Source organism: Lemur catta, chromosome 7 (genome assembly GCF_020740605.2).
Source record: "Lemur catta isolate mLemCat1 chromosome 7, mLemCat1.pri, whole genome shotgun sequence".
Taxonomy (NCBI): Eukaryota; Metazoa; Chordata; class Mammalia; order Primates; family Lemuridae; genus Lemur; species Lemur catta.
Window position 1 is genome coordinate 60,236,724 of NC_059134.1, and position 14,923 is coordinate 60,251,646.

The 14,923-nt window shown below is 36.4% G+C and overlaps 1 protein-coding gene across 5 annotated transcripts in view; it reads right to left on the bottom strand.

Annotated features, from left to right (window-relative positions):
• The window catches only part of NUP98 (nucleoporin 98 and 96 precursor), a 117,807-nt gene that overhangs the window by 64,869 nt on the left and 38,015 nt on the right, over window positions 1–14,923 (bottom strand). For all 5 annotated transcript variants that reach the window (XM_045555583.1, XM_045555582.1, XM_045555585.1 and 2 more), the window contains 2 exons: window positions 12,628–12,720; window positions 5,363–5,503 (listed from right to left, as the gene is read on the bottom strand). In XM_045555583.1, the coding sequence (XP_045411539.1) occupies window positions 5,363–5,503; window positions 12,628–12,720 (234 nt within the window). The remainder of the gene's footprint in view (window positions 1–5,362; window positions 5,504–12,627; window positions 12,721–14,923) is intronic.

Here is a 14,923-nt window from a genome sequence, read left to right on the forward strand (position 1 = left end):
AAATAAGCTAACGGGTCAAAGATATGAAGAGGCATTTAATAAGATTTACAACACACATGTAAATTCACTTAAAAGGTGTTCACTGTCACTACTAATCAAAGAAACGAAAAGTTAAACTTGAAGACATATTTTATATCTACCTTACTATCATTGGTACAACTGTAAAAAAGAAAAGTTATAGTCTCTGACCTCTAGAAACATTACAAATTGGTTTAATCTGTCTGAGGAAAACAATACACCAGTACACAGATCAAGTACTGTTTTTATATTTTTTGACCCAATAAGTTCAATCATGGAAATTTAACTCAAGGATTTTATTAAACTAGAAACAAAATAAAGAAATATTTCTAAGTACTCACTGCACATTATCCTGTAATAGTCAAGATTTGGAAACAACCTGTGTCCAGTATTAAGTTAAAACTTGTAAAATTTGCAACACATCAACATGGTGGGTCATATAGTTATTAAAATTTATAATGACAATTTGTTTCACTGTAGAAATATAGAAGTATCTTTGATTTAATGAGTGAAAATTCCAGAATAACCAAGGATATGGAGGAAGATAGCAGTACACAAACAATGAAAATGTTATGACATCATATGTTGATTATTTACATTTAAAAGATCATCTAGTTAGCCTAATTTTCCCTCAAAGTATAAGAACATGTGTTACCAACTTCAGACAATTTAGGGAACAGACGTAACTAATGATGAAGACTCTATTCATGATCTACAATTGTAAAAAGTAAGAAAACAACAAAACCACTTGCAGTATACCTTGACTGATGAAGAAATCTCTTTGCAAGATAAAATAAACCTTTGTGAAATAGCGATAAAAATCAAATCACACTAAAGTCATTTTAGAGATTCAAATAGTGCTTTTTTTCCCTTATAAACACTGAGAAATAAAGCTAAAGCCAAAATAAGATAATCCACATTAAAAAAGTGCCATAATCAAAACACTCTGAAAACTCTCACAATGGGAGAGGAGGGACACAAAAGCAGTAATAACAACAACAAAAACAGAATAGGCAGTCATAGCTAAATTAATGAAAAACAGGTGGATTCACCTTAGTCAAACAAAGCTTTCTTAAAATTCATGTATTCATTATACGCTGAAACAATGTTATGTTGATATTTAAGAAAACGGTACAAATTTATTCAGAATCTGAAACCTAGGAGATATCAATTTAAAGAGCATACAGTCAATCATTTGTATTCAGAAAGTTCCTAAACCCAATGTAAGACTACAGGCAAGCAAAAAATATAGAAAAGTGGGGTTTTTTTTGATACACGCTATTACATATTAATAGCATATGGCGACTGATGCAAGAAAAATTTTAGAAAAATCTAATCTTCACTGGTTATTTTGTTATCTGACAGCCAATTACTCATTTTAAAAACTCTGAATTGTGGCCAGGTGCGGTGGCTCATGCATGTAATCCTAGCACTCTGGGAGGCCGAGGCAGGAGGATTACTTGAGCTCAAGAGTTCGAGACCAGCCTGAGCAAGAGTGAGACCCTGTCTCTACTAAAAATAGAAAGAAATTAGCTGGACAACTAAAAATATACAGAAAAAATTAGCCGGGCATGGTGGCACATGCCTATAGTCCCAGCTACTCAGGCGGCTGAGGCAGGAGGATTGCTTGAGCCCAGGAGTTTGAGGTTGCTGTGAGTGAGGCTGACGCCACAGCACTCTAGCCTGGGCAAGAGAGTGAGACTCTGTCTCAAAAAAAAAAAAAAAAAAAATCAAGCCTTCTGATGAAACAGAAGAAACTGATAATACTTTATCTGGAACATAAACAATAGGTTACCACAAATAAATTATAGCAGACTGTTGTGCTTAGCTTTAGGTAAAAGCAGAACCACTGGGTGGAAATTCTATGGTGACAGAATTTGGTTTCTAAACTATCTGAACAGAACAATGGACTGAACTGCCCTGTAAGGAAGTTACTCTATCTGAGGTTTTTAAGACATGTATTTTTAAGACCACATTAAGGTTGGACTTACATACACTCTTAAGTACCTTCTAACTTAGTAATTTCTAAGATTCTGATGCAAAGATGTACACTCTAAAAGCAAATTCACTTACTTTTAAATGTACATTAATGTATATAACTTTAATACTAAATTCTTATGTCAGAAACATTTAATTGGCTTTGGAAAAAGAAGCTATCCAAGTAAAAATGGCAAGTTACGATATTTATGCTATCTCCTCCTATTAAAAGCAATGAAAAATAAGGAAAAGAAATTAAAATATCATCTTTAATGATAAAGCTGTGTGTAAAATTCATACAGAGATCAATCTAAATTCCAATTTGCCTCCTCTCTCCAAAGACCTCACTACAATCTACAGCTAAAAAAAAATTAAAATGTATCTATATAAACCCACAATGACCAAGAATGGGGAGGTAGAAAAATGAAGAAATGAGAAAATATAACAAATTCTAGGGGAAAGAAGTAGACAGAGGAGTGTTAAAGCAGGAAAAGGAAATTGTAGCTCAGAGTACACTTAAAGCAGATTACAATTGACCCTTGAACAACACAGGTTTAAACTTCAGTGGGTCAACTCATACACAGATTTTCTTCTACATCTGCCATCCAAGAAAGCAACACACAACCCTTCTACTCCTCCTCATGCTTGTTTGCTTGCTTCCTTCCTTCCTTCCTCGCACTCTATCACCCAAGCGACAGTGCAATGGCATGATCATAGCTCATTGCAACCTTCAACTCCTGGGCTTAAGTGATCCTCCTGCCTCAGCCTCCTGAGTAGCTCAGACTACAGGCGGTGCACCACCACACCTGGCTAATTTTTAAAATTTTTTGTAGAGACAGGGTCTCACTATGTTGCCCAAGCTGCTCTTGAACTCTTGGCCTCAACTGACCCTCCCGCCTTGGCCTACCAAAGTGCTGGGATTACAGGTACGAGCCACCATGCCTAGCCTGATTTTCTTAATAACTCTTTTCTCTAGCTTACTTCATTGTAAGAATACAGTATATACCACACATAACACACAAAATATGTATTCACCGACTACTAATGTTATCAGTAAGCTTTGGGTCAACAGTAAGCTTTTCTGGGGGAGTCAAAAGTTACATGTAGATTTCTGACTATGCAGGGGTCAGTACCCCAATCCCCACATTGTTCAAGGGTCAATGGTATAGTCAGATGGAGCATATCTGCCCTGGAGAATCCCACAAAGGCTAAGGACTTAAAAATACCAGGTCTGATAAAGTGGGACTAAAAATAGGAGGGAAGAATTAATGCAAAGTCTTTTTTTTTTTACAGGGGATGTGGGGCCAATGCAAAGTCTATATACAAAACTACAAACTGCCATCCTCCTAATCCCTGATACTCAACAAATAGGCCAAATTATCAGAAAATATGCCTCTACCGAAACCAAATAAACACATGGAAAGAAGAATTTGTTTAATAAATTAAAAACAAAAATCCAGAAAGAAGATTTAGAACACAACAAAAAAATCTCCTAGAAACTAGAAACACAGTGAAAGACACAAGCATTAAAATAGAGAAAGTCTAAGCAAAATGCTGTGAAATTTAAGGACAAAGGAACAATCCTAAATTTGTGTGAGGTTCAGGTGAACAAGTCACAAGACTCATAAAGGAGGCATCAGACCATCAATAATGGTTAATCAAGAAGGTACACAGTCAAAGTTCTGAGGGAAAATTTTCATACCACAATTCCCTAACATTACATTGTTAGGGATTAATATAGATATTTTCAGACCTGCAAGTATTCAAAGGTCTGAATACTTTTCAAAGTTTACCTCTCACATATAATTCACTTGAAGATACATTCCAGAAAATTCAGGAAATAAGAGGAAAAACTTGTATCTAGGACACAGCAGTGTTGAGTATTCTTGAAGGGAATATCTTGGGGCAATGTTGAAGATCCAGAGAATAATCAGAGTTCATAGTGTTGCAGGAGACAGAGAGATCAGAGAATCAGGTATCTGGGGTAAACAAAAAATTGTGATACCATTCTCAAGAATTTGAAACAGTTAAGGAAGGCAAGCTGGGTGAGATGGCTCACACCTGTAATCCTAGCACTCTGGGAGGCCAAGGCAGGAGGATCACTTGAGGTCAGGAGTTTGAGACCAGTCTGACTGAGCAAGAGTGAGAGTCTCTACTAAAAATAGAAAAAATTAGCCAGGTGTAGTGGTGCATGCCTGTAGTCCCAGCTATTTGGGGAGGCTGAGGCAGGAGCATCACTTGAGCCCAGGAGTTTGACGTTGCTGTGAGCTAGGTTGATGCCAGTACACTCTAGCCCAGGCGGACAGAGCAAGACTCTGTCTCAAAAAAAAGGAAGGCAATAGGGGCTGGTAATGCAAGGGAAGAAAGAATCAGAAATTCCAGAGCAAAAAAGCTGGGTGGCACTGTGTTCGTAAGTTGCAATAAAATGCTATGTTCATTTGGAACTTTTAAATTATTCTTTATCCAATGAAGACAGTAGTAGTTACAGGACAGAAAATTTTATCAACTTTATCAATATAGAAATATAAATATGGGAAAAGAAGAAATGAGGGAAACAGCAGGATAGGGAAGGGCATTATACTACCAAGAAATACTGTGACCCAGTTGACAGAATAAGAAAAAGTATGTAAGTGCACAGCTTACATTTGCAAAGGTTTCTCAAAATGTGGCACATATATCATAATATAGGAGATAAATTTGATGGTATAGAAACTAACTTTTTTCTTCTATCTATCCATCCATCTACCTATCTCACACTCTATTTATGCCAGGTGCTACCAGTTTTTTTATTTCCAGTGTAACAGTTTTCTTTAAGATATTTCAATTAAAAAGTTAATTTTCTTAGGTTTGAAACAAATAATAACAAATGTGGTTGGTAGGCAAAAATAGCCAACATTAGGAACCAGTATTCAAATGAATGAAGTATGAAAAACACTTCAATAGATAAAACTAAATTTACGGAATACAGTAAATTTAGCAAACAGTCATATTTGGAGAAATGAATAAAGATGGTAAAGGTGATAAGTAAGCTTAATTCTCATCTACTGTAACAAGTTAAATTTACTTAGATTTAATAAACCAAAACACAGCAACATAAGCATATTATTTAGCAATATGAATTTAATTACATACCAGATGAATTAAGAACAGTAACAAAAGTGGTTTCTTTGAGGGAGTAGGCATAGGAGTGGGAAAAGCAGTGAGGGCCAGGAACTAAGCCCTGCTGTACTACAGAATTATTTAATGATGTACAAGTATGTAATGCCCTGGTAGGAACAGGATGGGGTAGGGTGGAAAATTAGGTCAGCAAGTTAAGAGTTAGCAAGGAATAAACTAAGTAAAGCCTTCTAAAGTGACTGACACTTACCTACTGGGGCCTGGGGGGCTCCAAAGCCCAAAGTGGCTGTCGTAGTATTAAATCCAGGGGCCCCAAAGGCTCCTGTACCAAGAGGCCCTCCGATCTTAGGTTGGCTGTTCCCAAACAAAGATGCCTGTCCAGCACCAAGAGCTATGGAGACAAGAGGAAAGAAAAAAGTGCCACAGAAGATCCTTTGAATGTTGTGCCAGAGGTCAGTTACTTAAAAATATAATACATTTGGAAACTTCATAGTGACCACTCATTTCAGCAAAAGGGCTAATACGGTAAATGCTAACTATATGCCAGGCACTGGGCTCAGTACATTATATGTATTACAGGCAAAATACTTAATCTCTATGCTTCATGAGATAACAATACATAGCTTAGACATTTATCTTAGAATTAAAATGAATAAACATATAAAGCATTCAGAAGAAATCTGGTACATCCTAAACACTCATCAAATATTAGCTAATATGCCTGAGGTAGAGGCTAATATTCCCATTTTATAGATGAGAAAACTGACAGTTTAGTAATTAGGTCAATGTCACAAATGTTATAAATGGTAAAAATGGGGTTCAAACCTAGGTGCATCTGACAATGCGACCAGAACTCTTAACTGCCACTATAGTAAAACAGCTTTTCAAAGAATTAAAAAATTAAATAATAATTCTTAAATTTCAATATTTGCAAATCAAAATACTCAATTCACCCAATCACAATGACATCTTTTTGTCTGAAATACAGGCTAAACTACAGAAAACCAAATCCAATATATCTTCTTTGAATAGCAAAACATAACATTTTCAATCACACCATCTCATGAAAACTGCTTTAGCTACACAAACTTGTTTTACAAAAAGCTAAATGTTTTGTGATGAATTTACTAAACAGACTCAAGTTTCAGCATAAACCAGATTGGATGGATTAATGACCAGGAGGAAACCCACTGCAGAAACTTGTAATGTTGAATCTTGCTTAAGGCAGTAATTTTAAAGGTATACAACAGGGACAATATGGTGAATAAGTTACTGGCATTAAAAAAAAAACCAAACTATTCCATCCCCCAACCCATCCCAAAAAAGTTACTAGCAATTTAGAGGGTCTGAAGTGTCTTTTAACATATCAACTGCACCCTGACAGAGATATGGTTTACAAGGAAAATCACTTCAAAGGTATAATACTTGGAGGTAAAAAATATTGCATGGGAAGTGCTTTGAGATTACAACCTAAAAAGAACAAGTTTATACCAAGAGAATCGATACAGCATGAATCAGTAAGGGTGACTACTGAATGGACAAATTATTTAGTAACTGTCCCAACATCATTTAAAAATAAGATAACAATGCAGCAATGAGATTATTTTTAAAAAGCTCAGCTCTGGGACAGGAGTAAGACTTCTTTTTTTTTTTTTTTTTTTTTATTTCAGCTCATCATGGGGGTACATAAGTTCAGGTCATATACACTGTCCATGTCCCACCCATCCCCCCGAGTCAGAGTCCCAAGCACGTCCATTCTCATTCTCCAGACAGTGCGCCTGGCACTCATCATGTAGTCATACCTCCATCCGCCCCCCCCCCACCTCCCCGGGTCTGCACCTTCACGCATGACCATTCCCCAGAGGGTGCGCAACGCACTCATCATGTAGGCATACACCCATCCCCTCCCCCCACCCCCCCTCCCAGTCTGATGTCCAATTGGTATCCTTCCCTGATGTACATTTAGGTGATGATCAGGGAAACCAGTTTTCTAGTGAGTACATGTGATGCTTGGTTTTCCATTCTTTGGATACTTCACTTAATATAATGGGTTCCAGCTCTCTCCAGGAGAACCAAAGAGATGTCGTATCATCGTTATTTCTTATAGCTGAGTAGTACTCCATGGTATACATATACCACAGTTTACTAATCCATTCGTGGATTGATGGGCACTTGGGTTGTTTCCACATCTTTGCGATTGTGAATTGTGCTGCTATAAACATTCGGGTACAGGTGTCTTTGTTAAAGAATGACTTTTGTTCTTCTGGGTATATGCTCAATAATGGGATTGCTGGATCAAATGGTAGGTCTACTTGAATCTGTTTAAGGTATCTCCATATTGCTTTCCACAGGGGTTGCACTAGTTTGCATTCCCACCAGCAGTGTATGAGTGTTCCTGTCTCTCCGCGTCCACGCCAACATGTGTTGTTTTGGGATTTTTTGATAAAGGCCATTCTCACTGGAGTTAAGTGCTATCTCACTGTGGTTTTGATTTGCATTTCCCTGATGATTAGGGATGTTGAGCATTTTTTCATACGTTTTTTAGCCATTCTTATGTCTTCTTTTGAAAAATTTCTATTCATGTCATTTGCCCATTTTTTGATAGGATTGTTTGATTTTTTCTTGCTGATTTTCCTGAGTTCTAAATAGATTCTTGTTATCAGTCTTTTATCTGATGTGTAGTATGCGAAAATTTTTTCCCATTCTGTAGGTTGTCTAAGTCCCAAACCATTAGTAATTAGTGCAAGCTCCAAGAAATACTAAAATTACATTATTCCCTTAAAGGAAATATTTTACAGCACAAATTTTAGAATTTTTTTTCTCAGTAGCCTAATACCTTCATACTCCCAAAACAAAAACTTAGATAAAACTCAAGTATATAAAATGTTTGAAAAGCTCTGTTCTGAATGGGCATGGATTTCCCTTATCTTTGCAGCAGCCCAGGATGAAGACCCGTGAAACAGTGTAAAAACCACTATACTGTAAGCATCCACAAAAGAAAAAAAAAAAAAAAGGCATTTTGAGATTCAGGTGATTTGGAAAGGAACTGTTATAAAATTACCTGACTACAAACTATTGTAATTTATCAGTGGAAAGATATCTATTTCACCCAGATCTGTCTTATTTTATGCACAAATGTTTTTTTATGCTTACTGAAAGGGCTTACTAATAGTCCACCATTTGAGAGACATTCTCAGTGTGATGTTACATGTGATATGGTAATGGTAGGGTAATCTGTCAAGATAGGAAAATGTGCTATAATTATGATTAGTTGTGGGAGTCATAAGGAAGCTATGGGGGAGGGTAAAATGGTATTAGTAGCCTTAGAAACTCCAAGGATGCTCATGAAAAAAGTTAAAATAGTTATGTTTCTTTTGAAATCTAATTAGAATTCAATTTTATCTATGGTTATATTTTAGCTTTGGAGAGATGACTTTCCTGTGTATCTCCTAATACAACAATCAACCTTACCGCTAATCCTTCAACTTATTACTTCATGGAAAACCTTATGATGTAAAATTTCTCAATATTATTATTAAGTAACCACCAAGAAAATGGTGTGTAATTAAGAGCTAATGATAGTTAATAACATCACTGTGAAATAACAAATTGATATGCCCATGATTTAATGAATGTTCTTCAGTCTGACAACATGGGGGTAGAGGAAATCACATGCCAAAGGACAATTTAAAGCCTTTTCTACTAAGATTGGTTGGTTGCTTAAATCTAAGTGTACAAAAATACCTTATGTATTTTTACATTTAATTTGTATATCAACTACTCACGAAGTACCCAAAAGCCCACCTTACAGGATAATTTACTTCTGTGGAGGCATGAGTTTGAATCTGTATCACTCAAAACAAGAAACTGAAGAGGAATAACCACTTAGCTAATGTCCCCCACAAAATATAGTCCAAAGCTATAGTCCTAGTCTACTTGTGATTCTATGAAATGCAGAGTCCATGAATGCAAGTGTTTATAAGCAAGTCTCAGGACATGGTCCTCTCAAAGCCAAAATCCTGCTTTAGCAGACAAGATAAGGAAATCTAACAATGTGTGCCTGGTGACTCTCACAATTTTTGTTTCCCTGCTAAGGTTGGGGCTATAACATTCTTCATTGATTGTACTTCTCTTTTAGTTCATATGGGCAAAGCATGAATGAGGAATAAGTAACAGTAACAAAAATGTGATACACTATGAGGGAAAACTATTTAAGAAAAACTGAATACATTAAAATAAATTAAAAGGTTGGGATATTATATTATTGTGGAATAGGAAACAACAGCATCAGAAAAAGTCATAGAGCATTTTATAATCTTGGACTATAGGAAAAGATATTGCTAATTATAACATGTAAGAGCCAGAAGCTGAAGAGAAAAGAATAACTCTGACCACATAAAAATAAAACTTGTACATGAAGACAGACAACATCCATAAACAAAATTAAATGATTAACAAAAAGGCTTGGTGGAAATAGCTGTAGCAAACATTAGAGCAGCACCTTACCCTGGCCATAGGTTTCTGTTTGTAAACTGTCTAGAGTCCAAAATACACTTCAAAAAGCCCTCCCAAATTTGCCCATACCAAAGCTATTTTTCCTTCCAGAGTTGGAAGAGAATATTATTTGATGTCAGATTATATATGCTACTTATGTTCAGGGATCACACTGTATAAAAAAGGTTTTTTAGTTTTTATTTCTTATAAAATTTATGTGGTAAAATTTAGATATGTTAAAAAGCTCAAATGAAACTCTACCATACAACCAAAAGAGTTAATATCCACAATATATAAAGTACCCTTAAAAATAAATTAAGAAAGAAACAATGATCCAATATTATGAATAAAGCACTGAAAGATTCAAATGGCCAAAACATACAGAAAGATATTCACCCTTACCAGTAATCAGTGTAGAGCGAATCGGAATATACCTTATTTACACAATCACTTAAGCAAAGATGAAAAAGCTCAACAATATGGAGAGATTTTTTTTTTTCATGTGTGTGAGGCACAGTCTCACTGTCACCCTTGGTAGTGTGCAATGGCATCATCCTAGCTCACTGCAGCCTCCATCTCCTGGGCTCAAGCAATCCTCCTATCTCAGCCTCCCGAGCAGCTAGGACTACAGGTGTGTGCCATGATGCCTAGCTAATTTTTCTATTTTTAGTAGAGACAAGTCTCACTCTTGCTCAGGCTGGTCTTGAACTCTTTAGCTGAAGTTCAAGCAATCCTCCCACCTCGGTCTCCCCCAGAGTGCTAGGATTACACGTGTGAACCACCACCTCCAACCTAAAATGGACACTTTTATACAATGTAAGCAACAATACAAACTGTTAATACAAGTCACAGAATACCATGTAAGGCAGTTGCTTTCAAATTCTGACTGTAGCACATGATAAGAAAAACAGCGACCCAAAATAGGTAACACACATAACCGTAACAAACTTTCATAAAAAAAGGATATTAATTCTACTATGTACAATGATTTCTAATTATAGTTCACTTTCTTAAAATGCTGTTTCCAGTCCATTACATTAATATTACAACCAACTAATGCATCTCAGCCTTTGGTTTAAAAATCACTCACATAGGTTATGACTTCCATTTTAAAACATAATCCTACACCCTAAAAATAAAAAGACACATAAATACAAATGTGTATATATAAATATGTTTGAAAAATGCATAGAAAAGGTCTAACATGATACATGCCAAACTGTCAACAACTGTTCCTTCATAGCTGAAAGAATGAACTTTTTTTTTTTTTTTTTAAAGAGACAGGGTCTAACTATGTTACACAGGCTAAACTTGAACTCCTGGGGCTCAAGTGATCCTCCTGCCTCAGCCTCCCAAGTAGCTGGGACTACAGACACGCACCACCATGCCTGAGTAATATTTTAAATTTTTTGTAGAGATGGGGTCTCACTATGTTGCCCAGGCTGATCTTGAGCTCCTAGTCTCAAGTGATCCTCCCACCTTGGCCTCCCGAAGTATTGGGATTACAGGCATGAGCCATTGAGCCTGGCCAAGACTGAATTCTTCACGATATTTCTAAATTGTTGAAACTTTACCAGCACTTCTATCTTTTATTTTAAAAATAAAATAGGCCAGGTGCAGTGGCTCACACTTGTAATCCCAGCACTCTGGGAGGCCAAGATGGGAGGATCATTTGAGCTCAGGAGTTCAATTCAGGCTGGAGCAAGAGGGAGACCCCATCTCTACTAAAAATAGAAAGAAATTAGCTGGACAACTAAAACTATGTAGAAAAAATTAGGTGGGCATGGTGGTGCATGCCTTTAGTACCAGCTACTCGGGAGGCTGAGGCAGAAGGATTACTTGAGTCCAGGACTTTGAGGTTGCTGTGACCTAGGCTGACACCACAGCACTCTAGTTCGGGCAACAGAGTGAGACTCTGTCTCAAAAATAAATAAATAAAAATAAAATAAAATAAAGAGTTTGGAATACAAAATGAGGTTCTATTATGGAGATAATGGATGAATGCTCAGATGATAGAAACAACAGGTAACTGGACAGTGGAAGCAGAGACCATGGAAATAAATGGTTTGCAACTAAATGACCACATCCATGTACAGATGAATTAGAAAAGTAGGCAAAACTGTATGCTTAAACGACCTTGTCTAACTTGTCTAACTGCTTATCCGTTTTATTATCATCACCACCCTCCAATTGTTTAAAACAGCTAGGCAGGCAGAAGGGTTAATATCCTTGGCCAGACGCAGTGGATCACACCCATAATCCTAGCACGGTGGGAGTATTACTTGAGGCCAGGAGTTAGAGACCAGCATGAGCAACATAGTGAGACCCTAGCTCTACACAAAATTAAAAAATTAGCCAGGTGTGGTGGCATGTGCCTGTAGTCTCAGCTTCTCAGGAGGTTGAGGCAGGAGGATCGCTTGAGCCCAGGAGTTCAAAGTTACAATGAGCTGTGATTGGGCCACTGCACTCTAACCTGGGCAACAGAGTGAGACCCTTCCTTTCCCCCAAAGGGGATGGGGTGGGGTCAATAAATGTCCTCAAAAGCACTGGAAAAATAATTATTGATCCCAAGTCTATATGACAATGGAACTAATTTAATTGAAAGGTATGCATATCAGCATGTGCTCTTATTGTTCTGCCTCACTGTTAGAGCTTACTTCATAAATAGTTCAAGGTCTCAAATCCCTGTTAGAAAAGTAACACGGGGGAACTGAAAGTTAATGATGATAATGCCTTCGTATTAACAAATTCTCACATTAAATACTGAAAATCACAAAAAGACCAGGACAATCAAAGAACATTTTGTAGAAAAGGGAGCATATAACTTCTAAGATAAATGTGCCAATGTTTTAAACCTGGTAAAGCGTAACTGCTGGGAATGTTTTATGAATCCAATAGTAAAAATGCAAATCTAGGCCTCTTAATTCCAGGTCCATGATCAAATAGAGCTCCTAAGTACCAGCAATTAGAAAGCCAAGTTTTGTCACTTCCTAGATCTCGTGATAGCAGTTCCTTCCTTACCTGTTCCAAATCCTGCACCAAGCCCAGGTCCCAGAGTACCAGGTGCCGGTTTACTTCCAAAAATACTATTCCCACTGGTATTTGTGCCAAAACCTAGGAAGACAAAAGATGAGTGAATTGTACTCTTAGTATGAGTCCCAATTTCATCTATAAGGGAGTTTTAACACAAAACAGTCTAATCCTAAACTTTGCATCCTTCCACTTAGTATTTAGGTTTCATAAATTATAGGCTAATTTAACCTTAAAAATTTAATTTTGATGACTGCAAATGCATCTTCACATTTATTTAAATATGTTTCTACCTTGAATTTACCGATTCAATATAGGATAATACCGAATGTTAAAGCAAAGTGAATGTGCTTGAGCTTTGGGAACATTGCCTTTGTAAGGCCCAAAGTGTACAATGCATGTTTCATGTAACCTTACAGAAAGAAAAAGTCATTCCCTCAAACTTTCACTAAAAAATAAGATAATCAACAAAAAAAGACACTTTACCTGAACCTAAAAGTTCTTGTTATGAAAAATTATCTACAAAAATCTCTATAGCAGTTTATGGTTTGAACAGATGGACCTGGCCATGGATAGTAACATATGACTGATCACACATGAGGAGCTTTAATGTCATAGTCAGCTCATAAGAGCACTCACAACTCAGATAGCTGATATTAAAGAGAGAAGATAATCTATGAATAACTTGATTTGAACAATTTCTTCCATTATCAGAAATAATGGAGAGTTGAGCAAACCATCCTCCTTCACTATGATCTGCATTTAGAGAAAATTCTATAATTCCTGTTAAAATCCACAGGTACCAAAGATACCTATATTGCATTGCTGCTATTCCTTTTCTTTTGTTCAGATATATCCACAAAGCTTCATTATTCCTTTTGCAGCTAAATATCCACAACACAACTAATGAACGTATTATTAATCTCTCATAATAGAGACGGAACAAAACCAATCACTGGCCAGAAAACTTTGTTTGTAAAACATCTTAAGTCATTTGAAAAAGTACCATGGAGTAGAATAAGTCTAAAACAAAACAGCGTATTTTGGAACAGAAGCCAGTATCACTAACTAAGAATATTATACTTTGTTCATGCTAGTATTTGGATTATTATCTCAATGAGAAAGGTCAAGAAAAAAGTTGAAGAATATAAATACTTTGAAAACAAGCATATTACAGGTCATTTTAAAATCCAAGCAAGTCATGTGACAATTTCAACACATTTGACTCATACATTCATTCATTAAATCTTTTCTTGAATTGTGCTAATAGCAATGTCATGAAAATGGAGTGCTGCCTACCCAAGCACAATCAACTTTCTTTCATGAAAAAAATAGAAAATGTACTTGGAGATATTCTCTTCCCTTTTGAATGAAAATTTAACCAGAACAGATCTTACAGCACAAAACAAGATACTGGTGAACTACCTCAAACCCACAGGAGGGAAATAAATATATAAGTCCCAACTTACACTGTTTATACCACACATTTCCTCCGATTTTCACTGACAGTTTTATCAACTGTCATTTCAAAACAATTTTACAAATTAAAATTAAAGACAATTGAAATTCAGCACGCAAGCTAGTGAGGCAAGTCAGATAAACATGAGACGAGACCTTTCACTTTCAGATCAATGAACATGAGTAGAAATATATTCATATAACAAAAAAACCCCTCAGAACATGTCAGAAATCTGCAACCATGAAATAACATCAAATACATTAAAAGTATAGCTTATTTCATCAAATATAGCTTATACAAACATCCTGTCATGTAGAAATAACATTTAATTCTAAATACTAAGCGTGCTACAAAAAAATCTTTTATTAAACACATGCATTTTCAAAGCGAACAAAGGCCGGGCGTGGTGGCTCACGCCTGTAATCCTAGCACTCTGGGAAGCAGAGGTGGGTGGATCATTTGAGCTCAGGAGTTCAAGACCAGCCTGAGCAAGAGCAAGACCCCGTCTCTACTAAAAATAGAAAGAAATTAGCTGGACAACTAAAATATATAGAAAAAATTAACCGGGCATGGTGGTGCATGCCTGTGGTCCCAGCTACTCGGGAGGCTGAGGCAGAAGGATCACTTGAGCCCAGGAGTTTGAGGTTGCTGTGAGCTATTCTGACGCCATGGCACTCTAGCCCAGACAACAGGGTGAGATTTTGTCTCAAAAAAAAAAAAAAAAAAAAAAAAACCAAACAAAGGAACAAAAATTGGCTCTTCAGGGACCAAAAAAAAAAAATTCATAGGTTACAATGGTTAATGGTCCTCCAAAGGACCACAGAACAT